This window comes from Coprinopsis cinerea (assembly GCF_000182895.1).
Source record: "Coprinopsis cinerea okayama7#130 chromosome 9 map unlocalized cont3.9, whole genome shotgun sequence".
NCBI classification, from domain to species: Eukaryota; Fungi; Basidiomycota; class Agaricomycetes; order Agaricales; family Psathyrellaceae; genus Coprinopsis; species Coprinopsis cinerea.
Genome location: NW_003307536.1, coordinates 2,053,615 through 2,066,393, shown reverse-complemented (window position 1 = coordinate 2,066,393; position 12,779 = coordinate 2,053,615). Strand labels below are relative to the sequence as shown.

At 50.4% G+C, this 12,779-nt stretch overlaps 5 protein-coding genes across 5 annotated transcripts; 2 read left to right on the top strand and 3 right to left on the bottom strand.

Annotated features, from left to right (window-relative positions):
• Positions 1–997: 997 nt before the first annotated feature.
• On the top strand, positions 998–3,637 carry CC1G_08587 (laccase-4; the record flags this gene model as incomplete). The annotated part of the gene is made up of 17 exons (XM_001832585.2): positions 998–1,233; positions 1,292–1,322; positions 1,374–1,404; positions 1,517–1,604; positions 1,658–1,666; positions 1,725–1,760; positions 1,815–1,831; positions 1,894–1,973; positions 2,031–2,255; positions 2,316–2,463; positions 2,511–2,713; positions 2,772–2,931; positions 3,039–3,084; positions 3,141–3,278; positions 3,341–3,354; positions 3,380–3,436; positions 3,495–3,637. 17 exons carry the CDS (start codon positions 998–1,000, stop codon positions 3,635–3,637), a joined length of 1,662 nt encoding a protein of 553 aa, XP_001832637.2.
• A 439-nt stretch (positions 3,638–4,076) lies between these two features.
• On the bottom strand, positions 4,077–6,249 carry CC1G_08586 (guanine nucleotide-binding protein alpha subunit; the record flags this gene model as incomplete). Its single annotated transcript, XM_001832584.2, has 11 exons — positions 4,077–4,126; positions 4,181–4,214; positions 4,272–4,357; positions 4,414–4,647; positions 4,701–4,706; positions 4,762–4,810; positions 4,862–4,917; positions 5,012–5,148; positions 5,203–5,908; positions 5,958–5,978; positions 6,042–6,249. The coding sequence occupies 11 exons, from the start codon at positions 6,247–6,249 to the stop codon at positions 4,077–4,079; spliced, it is 1,587 nt and encodes a 528-aa protein (XP_001832636.2).
• Positions 6,250–7,292: 1,043 nt separating this feature from the next.
• CC1G_08585 (hypothetical protein) lies at positions 7,293–8,526 on the top strand (the record flags this gene model as incomplete). Its single annotated transcript, XM_001832583.1, has 4 exons — positions 7,293–7,511; positions 7,566–7,791; positions 7,844–8,183; positions 8,232–8,526. 4 exons carry the CDS (start codon positions 7,293–7,295, stop codon positions 8,524–8,526), a joined length of 1,080 nt encoding a protein of 359 aa, XP_001832635.1.
• Positions 8,527–9,067: 541 nt separating this feature from the next.
• Positions 9,068–11,534, bottom strand: CC1G_08584 (hypothetical protein; the record flags this gene model as incomplete). The annotated part of the gene is made up of 9 exons (XM_001832582.2): positions 9,068–9,130; positions 9,187–9,261; positions 9,330–9,487; positions 9,551–9,584; positions 9,652–10,066; positions 10,127–10,763; positions 10,836–10,921; positions 11,046–11,112; positions 11,351–11,534. 9 exons carry the CDS (start codon positions 11,532–11,534, stop codon positions 9,068–9,070), a joined length of 1,719 nt encoding a protein of 572 aa, XP_001832634.2.
• Positions 11,535–11,883: 349 nt separating this feature from the next.
• CC1G_15210 (hypothetical protein) lies at positions 11,884–12,652 on the bottom strand (the record flags this gene model as incomplete). The annotated part of the gene is made up of 3 exons (XM_002910529.1): positions 11,884–11,909; positions 12,004–12,169; positions 12,647–12,652. The coding sequence occupies 3 exons, from the start codon at positions 12,650–12,652 to the stop codon at positions 11,884–11,886; spliced, it is 198 nt and encodes a 65-aa protein (XP_002910575.1).
• Positions 12,653–12,779: the final 127 nt, after the last annotated feature.

The window sequence follows — 12,779 nt, the reverse complement described above, 5'->3', positions numbered from 1 at the left end:
CCAATGTTATCTTCTTCTCTTGCATAGCACTTGCAGAGGCGTGCTCTCCGTTGGTAACCGTTTACTCACCTGATCACCGACACGGGATGCAGAGGCGGATTCATTGATCGTGGTATACCTCAGCCACTCCGACCTTGCGGATTTTCGTTCCGTCCCCTCCAGTCCTCCAATCACAACAACTACTCTAACCTCAGGGAGTCTGTGCTTTCACTGACCATATCACTGCCGAGAACCTTTGATCCAGCTTCTTTCTTGTTCTGGGACGTGCATCTGGCCGGGCTCGCTCCAAAGCAAGAATAAAATCTCCAGTTGTCAATTCCGCCGATTCTCTCAAGGCAATAATGGGGCACGATTCGGGCATATCCAAATTCAGCACAGTTAACTGGAATCAACCTCTTTTGTCTAACGTCACCCTTAGATGGGTCGCTGATGTCGTAGTCGGGAGCTGAGCCATTTCTAAGATCAGCTTTACGTCCAATAGCATATCGCGCGATAGTGATAATTCCTCAGAGTAAAACGAGAGAACTGACCGCAGCTCGATTTCGACATTGGAGCTCTGTGCCTTGATCTGGGTCGCTGATCAGAGCCACGGCATGATTTTCCAGAGGAACATTTTGTCAAAGGTAATTCCTTTCATATTACCTCCGTTAACCTGAATGGTGACTGGAAAAGTCATTGGGATCGGGGCAAGCAAGCCGTCACCTCGTTCACGAGACAGATTGTCTCTCCTTTGCTGCACTTGTGCGAGTTATCATGGGACCATGTCTTCGGACTTTACACCTCAATGGTGCCCGCCATTCCCACCAACATAGCCTTGAACTTGTCAACGCCGTCGCTAACTCCATTCCATTCCATTTTCCGAGGGAGAGAGAGATTTTATTTTCTGGATCTCGATCCAAAAACAACGGGAAGTCCTATCTTTGGTCAAGGTAAATTAACATCTCGCATATTTAAGGACCTGACCCACCACCAGTGGTCGCCAGAGTCATTTTCTCCAATGGTCTCCCTTAGCTCCTCTTTCAAATTCCTCTCCCAGTTTGCTCTCTTTTCTGCCGTTCTCGCTGCGGATGTGTACTACACATTCGACATTGTGAACGCTAACCTCGCTCCCGACGGCTTCACTCGCCCCACTGTCGTCGTGAACGGTCAGTTCCCTGGAACCCTCATCCAGGCGAACAAGGACGACGTCCTCCACATCACCGTCAACAACCTGTTGACTAACCCCCTCATGCGGTAATTCTGTGTCACGACTTTTGCTTCATGAGGCGGTGAGCTCATTCCTTGTGATCAGACGCAGCACTGCTATCCATTGGCACGGATTGGTGAGCCCCTTAAAAACAAGGGGAAGATGAAGTTCTAACGGGAGCCTTCAGTTCCAGAAAAAGACTGCATCTGAAGATGGACGTAAGGCCTCCTGACTGTATCACATTCCATTGAAATATTGAACCGTTACTTTTCTAGCTGCTGGTGTGACGCAGTGCCCTATTTCGCCAGGACACTCCTACACATACGATAGTCGGTCTACTCTGTCTTTTCCTACAATATCTTATCAACTCAACGGCTGAATACACAGTCCCGCTCAACGGTCAAGCTGGAACCCATTGGTATGTATGCTTACTACTAAAGTGTCGTTTACCTTTGACTGACCTCCGTCTAGGTATCACAGGTACGGCTGTCCTGTCAACCGCTATGGATTGAACGCGGTTGACGACGTCTTCGACTAGCCATTTATCGTCTCAATATGTCGACGGTCTTCGAGGGTAGGTTCTATCTTCTTGGAGTGCTTCTGCGTCGCCTGATTTTTTTATTCCAAGTCCAATTGTTATCTATGGTTTGTCCACGGACTCATCTGAAACGAGCTCCGGCTTGACAATATCCTGCGCCTTTTGACAGACCCCACTGATCCTCATCTGTCCCTTTACGACGAGGATGATGAGAACACCATTATCCAGCTCGGTGACTGGTACCATAATGTTAGTGTCTCTCTTTCTCGGCTACCCTAAGCGTTACACTAACCTTGTGCGTTTCAGCCTGCCCCAGCCATCCAAGAGGACTACCTCAACGACATAACCGACGAGCCGGTTCCAGACTCCGGAACTATTAACGGAGTAGGGCGTTATAGGGGCGGTCCTGCCATCCCGTGGGCTAGGGTGAACGTGGTTCAAGGAAAGAGGTATCGACTCCGCGTGATTAACAACTCCGCTTATGGGAGCTTTGAGTTCTCTATCGAGAATCACGAGCTCACTATCATCGAGGTAAGTTAGTCCTTGTGTAATGGCTCGTTGAAGACCCACGGTTAACCCTTCCGTACACAGGTCGACGGAATCAACCACGTTCCAAAGACAGTGGGAGGGTTCGAAATCTATGCCGGACAGCGCTACTCAGTCGTCATTGATGCCAATAAACCAATCCGGAACTACTGGATTCGAGCTCCCATGGACGTCAAGGACGACAGTCCCACATGTGTGTACCAATCCTGAAGTGCAGTTTCAATGCTGACTGGAGTACAGTGGACGACGAGAACATCTACGCCGTGCTTCACTACGAGGGTGCACCTAACGCAAACCCTACCACCCGCGCGGACCGAAGCCCAAGTAATGTTCTCAAGGAGCACGAGTTGGTACCCCTCGACCCTGGCCCTCCAGGAGGCTGTGGACCTGCGGACAAGATTATTGACCTCCAGTACTCCCGTGACACTTCGGGAACCACCAAGGTTAGTTCTTGCGTTTCAATGGACAATTATCGTTGGAAATGACATATCTGCGCTCCAGTGGAAGTTCAACGGGGTCAGATATCACTCACCCACCGATAACACACTCTTGAACATCATGGGAGGTGCCACAATTGCAAGCGATTTTACACCTTCTGAGCATACATTGATTCTCAATCACAATGACATCGTGGAGATCCATCTCCACGGCTCGTCGAACGGTATGTGTCTGTCTCCTTCTTTTCCGACGCTCCCAGGTTCACCTATCCTTGGCCATTAGGTCACGTCCAGTAAGCATATCATGAACTTCCATCTCAGACCCTCTCAGACTCTAATGCGTGGTTGGCCCCTCTCGCGTGTAACAGCCCATTCCAGTACGTGCTCGTCGCCCAATTATAACCTCTCTTACTGAATTTTCCTACTTCACCAGTCTTCATGGCCATGCGTTCGACATCATTCAAGGACGAAGCGGTGGCTCGAATTGTGTAAACCCACCCCGCCGAGATGTTGTTGGCCTTACGAGTGGTACCGGAATCATTCGATTCAAAGCAGATAATCCTGGACCCTGGTAAGTCTTTCGGTAACCTGCGTGAATCCGTTCAATACGTTAACGAATGCTTTCTCCCCTAGGTTTTTGCACTGTCGTACGTGTTCCTTTATGAATTAGAGTTAGGATCGCCCTCTCACGCGGATCGTCATCGACTGTTTGGTGGTCGATAGATATCGGTGAGTTGAATTACTCCCCACAGTCCCCCAGCTTACTGACCGGCTTCCAACTCTTTAGATTGGCATCTCGAAGCTGGCTTGGCTGTCGTATTCGCGGAAGCCCCCGATGAACAGCGCACTGGGCCGCAGTCCCAGATCATCAAGCAGGAGTGGTTGGACCTGTGTCCCATCTACAACGCCCTCTCTCCTGATCTGCAGTAAAGTGGCCGATTGGCTTCGTTTCGTTGCCCTCTGGGACCTTTACCTTCATTGAAATACTACAGTGTATATCATCATGAGTTTCCGTTTGCTCCATTCAACTGGGGGCTTTTTTATTGCTCTATTCTGTAAGCGCTGCAGACACTATTGGACAATGAATTGAACTTGCCAAGTTGTAACAATGTACTTCGAATTGGGGATTGAATACGGATTGAATACATGCCTTAGCCAGCCTGTGTCCCTAAACCATACCTTGATCCGCTTGATCCGACTTGTCACCAATCCTCGACGTCCAAGACTGGACCAGCCACCAATCGCCCTGGAAGCGCTGAAATGGTGTGTATTAGTCCGATAAATGTACAATAACAATATACAAGAACACTGGAGAAACGGATAGCGAAAATTTTGCAAGAAATGTACAGAGAGTAGTGGCCGTGTCTTCCTACACGAAATCGGCGCTCTTGAGATGGTCCCGAAGGATGATGTCTTTCACTATGGATAGATCGATCAGTGACATACTCCATGGGGGATGGCAATGTCCCGAACCTGTTTTCAATGTGGCATAGGTGGTTTTAATATCCTGGCGAACTCCACGTCGTTAGCAGCGCATAGATTTCGGGGCTCCTGAAAGGCTCACAGTTACAGAAGTAGCATAGTAGTATGCAACACGCCCGCCATCGGTGGTGTTGGCCCTCACGATATCCCTGAACTTGTCTTTCAGGTCTAACGCCAAAAGGAATTAGAAGGAAAGTCACACCCGCCGATGAAGGGAAACTTACATTTCACCACACTCGGGGCTTCGTTAGGCCGATCACCATAGCTTGGAAGGTGGTCCTTCACTTGAACGCCCATTTTCAGTTTCCGCTTCAACAGGTCGCATTTATTCATGAACAGGATCAAACTTGTCTTCTCGAGGAGCTTGTTTGAGCAGACATCCCGCCAGAGCAAGAATGAATCTTCAAGTCTATTGATTCGCGAGTCTTCCAGTAACCGTTCGTCGAAGCATGAGACAGCTGGTGAAGCAAGTTAGTCCGGTGTCAGTCAGGATGAGTGCAAAGGCACTAACGGGCAACTGAAATGGGAGGGAGTGATCAGTCTGAGTAAGTTGGGCGAATGAATGTACCCACGGAAGATGATCGCAGTGACGTTGTCGAAGTATGGAACCCAGGCGTGCCTCTGGCGTCTGTGTCAGATATCGAACTGTAGATCAGAGCGGATTCTACGTACACAGGTTCTAGACCCTCCAACGTCGTACAACGACCAGTCGGTTATACCAGAACCTGCTATGGTGAGGGTCAGCGAGAAGTCGCGTGTCGTTTGGGAAGAGCACTTGATGAGGCACGATAACAGCAGACCGAGTAAAAGAGCCTCACGCACCCACAAGGAAAGGCGTAGGTTGATACACCTTGATTTTGTATTCTTGTACACCCATGGTCCGTAACCTTGCTCGAACAACATCGTCGTCGGACGGTACGTACTCCCGTGTGGCGATTCGATCAACGTCATCGAGGAAACTGTACGGGAAAGCCATTAGGACGGGTCGGCGTACATGAGAAAAGGGCACGTACAATCCCGCAGAATCCTCCAAGCGAATATCCCGCTTCTTCAAGACCTCTCCCACAGCCGGGTCCGACCACAACGTTTTGATATCTTCTCTGCAGTTGGCAATGACATCCGTAGCCTCATCCACATCATCGTTGTCGCTTCCACTCCCGTCCGAGTTCGGCCGTGACCGTGAATGGGACCTCGGCGATCGTGTGCCAGTCCCTGAGGTGTTGCGGGTCAGGGCATCCTTCAACCTCCGAACCGAGAACTCCCTGCTTCTTGTCATCTTCTTGCTGAGAGCGCCACCTGCTGGAGCCAGACCCCCATCACCCCCAAAGCGCCCCAAAGTCCCATACTCATCGCTAGCAGCACCATCTGCCAGCTCATCTTCTGCGCTTGCGCCAAGTTGTTTTTTTAGATCCGCTTCCACTCGCCGAAGTGGTGCAAGTCGAAGTTTGAGAAGCTGGTGCTGCCCCGTCAGCAGTGGTCGCGTGTTAGAGTTGGCAGAGCTGGATTGTGGTTCGTGCCCAGGTTCTGAGTCGGAGAAGAGAAACTCTGTCTCGTCATCTTCGTCACCAGTTAAGAAAGGTTGGTTGGGTTCATTGTCGAGTTCGGCTTTAATCGCGTCGAGAATGGAGAGGACAGAGCGAATGAGGTTGAGTTGAATGACGGCTCTCCATGAAACCAGTTCAGCCTGCCATTCTTCAGGCGCAAAACGCATCCGAAAGTCTGGCGCCACGTTAGCTTCTATTTCGTCCAGTATGTGAATGCCTCGTACTTTTCAAGGTTGTCGACTTGCCTGGAGAGAATGTGGATACATTAGCCTCAATCAGCTACATCAATCATCTACCAAAGCACTAACCGCTTTCCGATTGTCCCAACAGCAGCACACGAACAGTCGATTGCTGTTTCTTCAAGGCTGCCCTCTCCTTCCGGATATCGTTGTCGATCTCGTCGCTAACCCTCCTTGCTTCTGCTTCCTTGCGCTCTCTGTCAGCTCGTTCTTCCGGAGTCTCATTAGGTGGTGGACGAATGAGGCGGTCGAGTGGGTCCTCGTCGAACGACTTCATAGTGGGTGATGGTACGAAGAAGGAAGTTGTGGCAAAGTCGTTTGCGTGTGGGCAGACAACCTGTCATCAGACAAAGATACACATACCCCAGCCCCAACCAAACATGAGTCTCAGCCGTGCCTCCGCAGATGCTTGACAGAGAAAACTCATCGTACAAATCACCAAGACATTGGTGGTGGCCGCTAGCCGAATGCCGGCACTATTTCGCACTAATGATTTTCGACTATTAAAGCAGGGGAAGCGATCAGCGGAGAGCAGGGAGCAGTGGAGAAGGTCTGAAGGACAGAAGTTAGCATGTGGACGCCAGCTACTGTTTTCATGAACTCAACCGAGCATATCTTGTTCGAAAGGGAGGCTCAGCGCTCGAAAGTTGAACTCACTGTCGACCCTCCCAACAGGTGTCCTGAAAGCTAACCGAAAGAAGCGAGCAACATTCATTTTGCCTGGCAACCCAATTATCACGGCATCGTATCGTTTCTCAATCAGATAATAGCCATCAGGCACCAACAGAGCCTAACGGAACCTTACGCGGAGGCAAAAGCTCCGCGTTTCGAGACCTGGCATCCCGCTCTTCAAGAGGCCAAAATTCTTCTAGACAAAGTCGAGAATCAGCTCAGGTATTTTTCCAGACAGAATAAGAAAAAGCGAAGATGCCATGACAGGGCTGTCATAGGACACTCACACAGTGGAGAACCTTGACTTATGTTCAGTCTGATGGAATCATTCTTTTCGCCGACAGCCTCCGACAAATGACATTCTTCGTTTAGTAGCGATTGGATAAAATTATATATCTAAATGTGGAGGTGAGCACCAAGTGTTTTTGGCTGGGTCGACATGTAAAGACGAAGGGGCCAAAGAGGAGTAAGAGCTCGCATTGACGCCCAAACGGGTGCCTAGCGCGCCTATCACGATCGAGCAGGCCGAACGCGGCCGTCACTGCACGTGATGTAACGCGTGACATCGCGTTGGTTGGTCGCGACCAAACCGCGACATTGCTTTCACCACGACCACCAACTCGATAGTCGACGACGAAACGTTCTGAAATGGCGACGACAAGGACATCTCTGGAAGCCCAGGAACAAGACAAGCGTCTTGAATCAGCCAAAAGGCTGCAACTCCAACTAGAACAAGCCGATTTACGACTGGAAAAGCATAACAAGGATTTTTCGACATATCGACTTCAAACCGACGATTTGGAGGATGGAGAGGACCTGAGTCTGAAGGACCCGGCAATTGTAGCTACAGATGTCTCTGAGCAAATAGTGAGTCACACGCCCAATACCAGAGGGGAAAACTGACTAACCCCAGGTGCGAAGTCTTTCCTACGGAAACTCAAGTTCCAATACCTGGAGCAAAACGCGAAGGATAAATACGTGAAATCGATCGTTAGTGACATCGACGATGCGCCTATCGTCACCGCGGACGATAACAGGGAACTTGCTGCCTTGAATGAGGAAAAGAAGGCCAAACTGAAGGTGGCGAAGGAGGCTTTGGCTGAGGTGCAACACAATGTCCGCACATTAGCGCCCATGGTGGAGGAAGGTGCGGAGACCCCTTTTACAACCAAGTTCCTCCAGTAACATTGGTCTACCAGACTACATTCGCGTCAAGCAAGCAACGGAACGCGCCAATTTCCTTGCTCAGAAGATCCTGGATGCTCGGCTGGCCTTGCTGCGACTGCGTCAGACCCATCCACATCCACGACTTACGATCACTACGGCCGAACAGAAACTTGCAGATCAAGTAACCGAGATGCAGGAACTGAGCGATCAGGTGGATGCCGTGAAGAAAGAGGTGAAAGTTGTGAAGGAGAAGGTGAAGACTGGTGCATTGGAGGTAGAGAAACTGCGCATTCAGCAAACAGAGTCGGAGAGGATGATGGAAGCCTTGCACTTGGAGGACGACGACAACCGTTTGGTGCCATTATACGACTGGTATGTCCTCTGCATGGTCTCACACGCCTTTCGCTGACCCCCTCTCAGGTACACAGCATCGCTACATTTGCATCGGTCAATATTCAACCTCGAGGAGTCGGACTCGGTTTCAGAAAACGAGCTACGGCTGACATACCGGCTGACAGAGTCAGCGACCGCTACTGTCGTTCTCATCTTCGCGCCAGATACAAGGGAGCTAGCGGGAGTGGAGACTGTTGGCTTCGAAGAGGTTGGGGTGGACACGACAGATATCATCGAGCAGCACATTCAGACCAACGATCCGGCCGGCCTTATCGCCCTTCTGCTATCGAGAGCTCGTGCAGCACTGGACGGAGACACTTGATACTTGGCGTATATTCTTGGTATTACTGCAGGTAATTTACTTGGATTCTGGGCTGATTCGCATACGCACAATCTCGACAAAACGCTCGGTCCAGGAAGACGGTGCGAGGGAAGTCTGTACCGCTTCCCCTAAGGCAGTCACAATGAGGGATTGTCGAGCTCCTTTTGGAAGGTTTGCTAGGGCCGGGACAAGTTGGGATTATTGCTGAAAAGGCTGCCGAGCGTCTAGTGACAGAGACACGACCCGCTATTTTCTGCTGACGTTGAAAGAAACAAGCGATCTGGAAAGGATAGGACGTCAGAATGCTCATTCGACGTCACTGGGTAACCTCGAGATAAACGCCCTCGTCGACAGGAAGAGGAGACGCGATAAAAGGAAGATGGGCAGGACATAGGCTGGCGGGCTTCGATGCCAAAAGCTTCGAGAAGCAGACAACGTCAAAGACAGCGTATTTATTCAGCAGATTGCACGTAAAACGAACAAGAAGGGACAGGGAACCGAATTCAAGTTTATATCAACAGAGTTCTTGGAGGTTCAAAGGCTACTTTTTCTGGTGAATGAATTCGACAAACCGCTCGCACCAGGTATTGGAGACCAAATTCGTCTGTCCACTACATTTCAGCGACAAAGAGCGATACATAAATTGGAAAAGGAACTCACCGCCTGGTACCAACTTTCCTCATCCGGCCAATCAGGAACGGCGTTCACCGGTGCACCAAGGGGCACTCCGAGTCGCTATTAGTATGTGCGGCAAAGAAGTAAGAATCAAAGGCCACATGGAAAGAGAAGGAACTGCTACTGACATGAGGGACGATAGCATGCTTCTCTCTCAGACTCAGTCGTGTCTTCTTCAAGACCTCGCCCAATCCTTTAGCTTTCAGATACGCATCGAAAGGTGCAGAGTTGTCGTAAACGCTGTCGAGATCAACCAAGAAACAAAACATCATAGTCGCTGCCGTCTCTGGAGTAGCGAAAAAAAAAGTCAGTGCGGGAATCGCTCGTCCAGAGATGCTATGTAGCGCACCGGGATCCATTCCGCCGTTCAAGCGACTTTTCCACTAAAGCAAGAGATTGTCGTGAAAGCCTATTGAAAAATCATGCTGAAAGAACATGTTTGCTACTTACCTTCTCTCCCAACTTCTCCATAGCCTCCCGCACAACCCTCGATCGAGGCCCGGCATCCACAACTCGACCACCCTTCTGACCGAACGGCCAGTTCATAAAGTAGCCAACGATAGCAGCCGTTGGACTGTCCGCCAAAAGCGGGGCCCAATTCTCCAGAACCCCCCGCAAACCAACATACTGCTCGTCAAAAATATTGGAAACCGAGATTCGATCAAAACGAACGGGCGTCGGTGATGCACGTAGCGTCTTCGCAAGTTCAGTCGCATCGAGGGAGGATAACTTGAAGGAAACCCTGAATTTTTGGAGCCTCCTGGAGAACTTCTGAAGTTGTTCAGAAAGATGAAAGTAGAGGCATCCATAAATGTCTTCAGACTGAGCGCCGTATTTCTTCCCTGTAGCAATTACTTCGCGCGTGCTGCCGATGCGATGGACAGTCAGATACTTAGAACGGTGAACAAGTAAAAGGACAACTTACTCCCAACCGGACAACGGATCCGCATAGTCTTTTTGCAGCCACTCCCCTCCAGGGGAGAACAGAGACCGATTAGGATAGTTAAAGTGGGCATTCACAGCTCCAAACGGCAAAACAATCCCAAACAGCCGGTATTCCTGGAACGCAACACGGTGCGAGGGGCGCAGCCTCGCGTACATGCGGTCCCTAAAGTCCGCTCGAGAAGGGGCCCTCCGAACAGCGTCATACGCTTGTTGCACCGATTCCGTCGAAGCTTCGGGAACGAGGTAGTACTGAAAGCACATCATCAATTTCTCGTATTCTTCGCCTGAGACGGCGAAAATGAGCTCAGACGAGCCTCCACCGAGGAGAGTCGGAACGTCCGATCTACCGTCGGCAGCACCAAGTGTCTTCATGAACGACAAGAGGGCGACGGAGATCTTCTGCTTGTATTCGACTGGCATGCAGATTGAGTACCAGAAGTGGATGGCGACGTTGGCTGCGAGAACTGGATCCGTGATTGTACCAAGAAGGAGAAGTAGGACAAGGTTGCGTGCGACGACGGGCACACAGCCATCGTTGAGGTACACATCCAGTTTACCAGTGTAGTCGTCCGGAAGGCTGTTGATAGTCTTTACAACATGACGAAGGTCGCCGGAGGCTGGAAGGATGGCGGTCAGCGCCATACGTCTAAGAGTACTGTAGATGTAGCCGGGATGCAACTACGACTCACCAGGAAACACAATGGAAAAATCCCTTTTGGAGTCCTTCTCATTCGCCGAAAGGTTGATGAGGTCAAAGGCTGGCGTATTGCCCCAACTATTCGTGAAAGAAGTTAGCACATAAGCAAGTCCACCATGGTCAACCTATTTACAGCGAGAGACCGCGTGAATGGCCATCGGCCATCCTAGACTCGAACGTATCCGGCTCGTTATTAACAAACCTCGGTTGACGACCCTCTCGCACCCAGATCGGTTTCCAAGTGTTCGACTTCATGGGGTTCTTGCAATCTAAAGAGTCAAATAGGCGTCAATCACGGTGACATGCCAGAGTACATAGCCCATGCCGCCAAATTAAAATCACAGACCTTGCTTGTGCACTTTCCAATGCTGCTGTTGACACTCCTGGCGGCATCACCTCCAAGTTACCACAATCCAATCACGAACAACAAGAACGCAAAAAAACATACCTTTGAACAATACGAAACCAGCCTGCAGCCGGCACACGCCCTCGTTCCCAGTTGCTCACACGCTTTGTAAAGGTGAACTTGAACATTGGCGCACGGGAGTCTTTCAGGGGGCGGGAAACGAGGAGTGCAATCCGCGAGAAAACCGAGAAGTCTATCCCTATCCGCAGACGAAGATGGATCCAATTGATCAATATCGGGGAGTCTCGCGCTCAGATTTTGTTCTGCGATGGGATCAGGAGGCATCGCGAAGAGACTTTTGGCGAAGGAAAACATGGCGGATTGAGGAGGGGGGAGCTGAGCGCTGAGCACCGATCGATCGCACGCAGAACAAAAGTTGGGGCGTTTATGTGGGTGCTGCTTGTTCCCCCCTTTTTGAAGTGTCCAACCTAGATTGGCTTTGTAGTCGTATGTTTTGACTACAAAGTCAACCACGAGGCTTGGGCGCTAAAGCAATAAGCATCATCTGGGCTGCAATTCCTGCTGCGGAAGCCTACAGTTATTGATTGCCACCCGAAGCCGTGCCACGAGGCTGAAAGAAGAAAGCGGGGAGACGCCGATATTTCCAATTGTCTGACACGACGACAACGATGAATTAAGAGCCCTGTCCATACCAAACCTCTGTACGCCCATGAGCACAGGTAACCGGTAATCAAGAAGAGTGTTAGACACATACCAGGCCCTGGTATATCATAGGTTGTGATATTGCACGCACCCGGATCGTACAAGTTGACGTTAAGACCCGGGTCATCGTTCTTGTACCCCCCAGGGAACTTGACGAGATACCGCGATGGGGGAAGCTTGCCTCCACCTCCTCTAACGACCAAGTCATCAGGAAAAGACAATCGCCGTGGCGGGTGTGGAGGCCGTGGCGCCTGTGGCTGATCAGCCTCCACATCAGTCCACACCCTCCACACCCCTTCACACCATACACAATCCACATCCTGCCACAACGTACTATTTTTGTTTAGAGCTGTAACATGCATATTTGACGAAATAGTACCCCAGAAGCTTGAGAATGAAACACTTGGAATACAGGACCTCTTAGAGGGATAGACCACTGCGATGCTCGCGACTTAGTAGATTCCACGCGCGGATCTCAATTTGCGGATGTTTGACGCGGTCACATGACTAAGTTGATTCCTCGTATTTGAAATTTGTCGACCGTGACGTTCCTTCAACTTGACCACCACCACCACCACCACCACCACCACCCATCCTTTATCCTATTCGATTCTCTATGTACGTGTGCTTGCGCTTCTAAGCCACGTCTTAGCACAGCGTCTCTGGAGTATGCGACAGGAGTACATGTGGTAAGTCATTGTCTTCATTTGGTGCCCAAAAAATGATCGACTTACCGTCATATCTACAGATAGCAGCCTGAAGCTCCGGTAAATCAAGATTCAGCGAAAGGTGCGTGTTCCGCTGCTCCCTATTGATACTGATATCCTGATCCTTGCGTAGAGGCTCATCTCCTGATTTCCCCGGTGT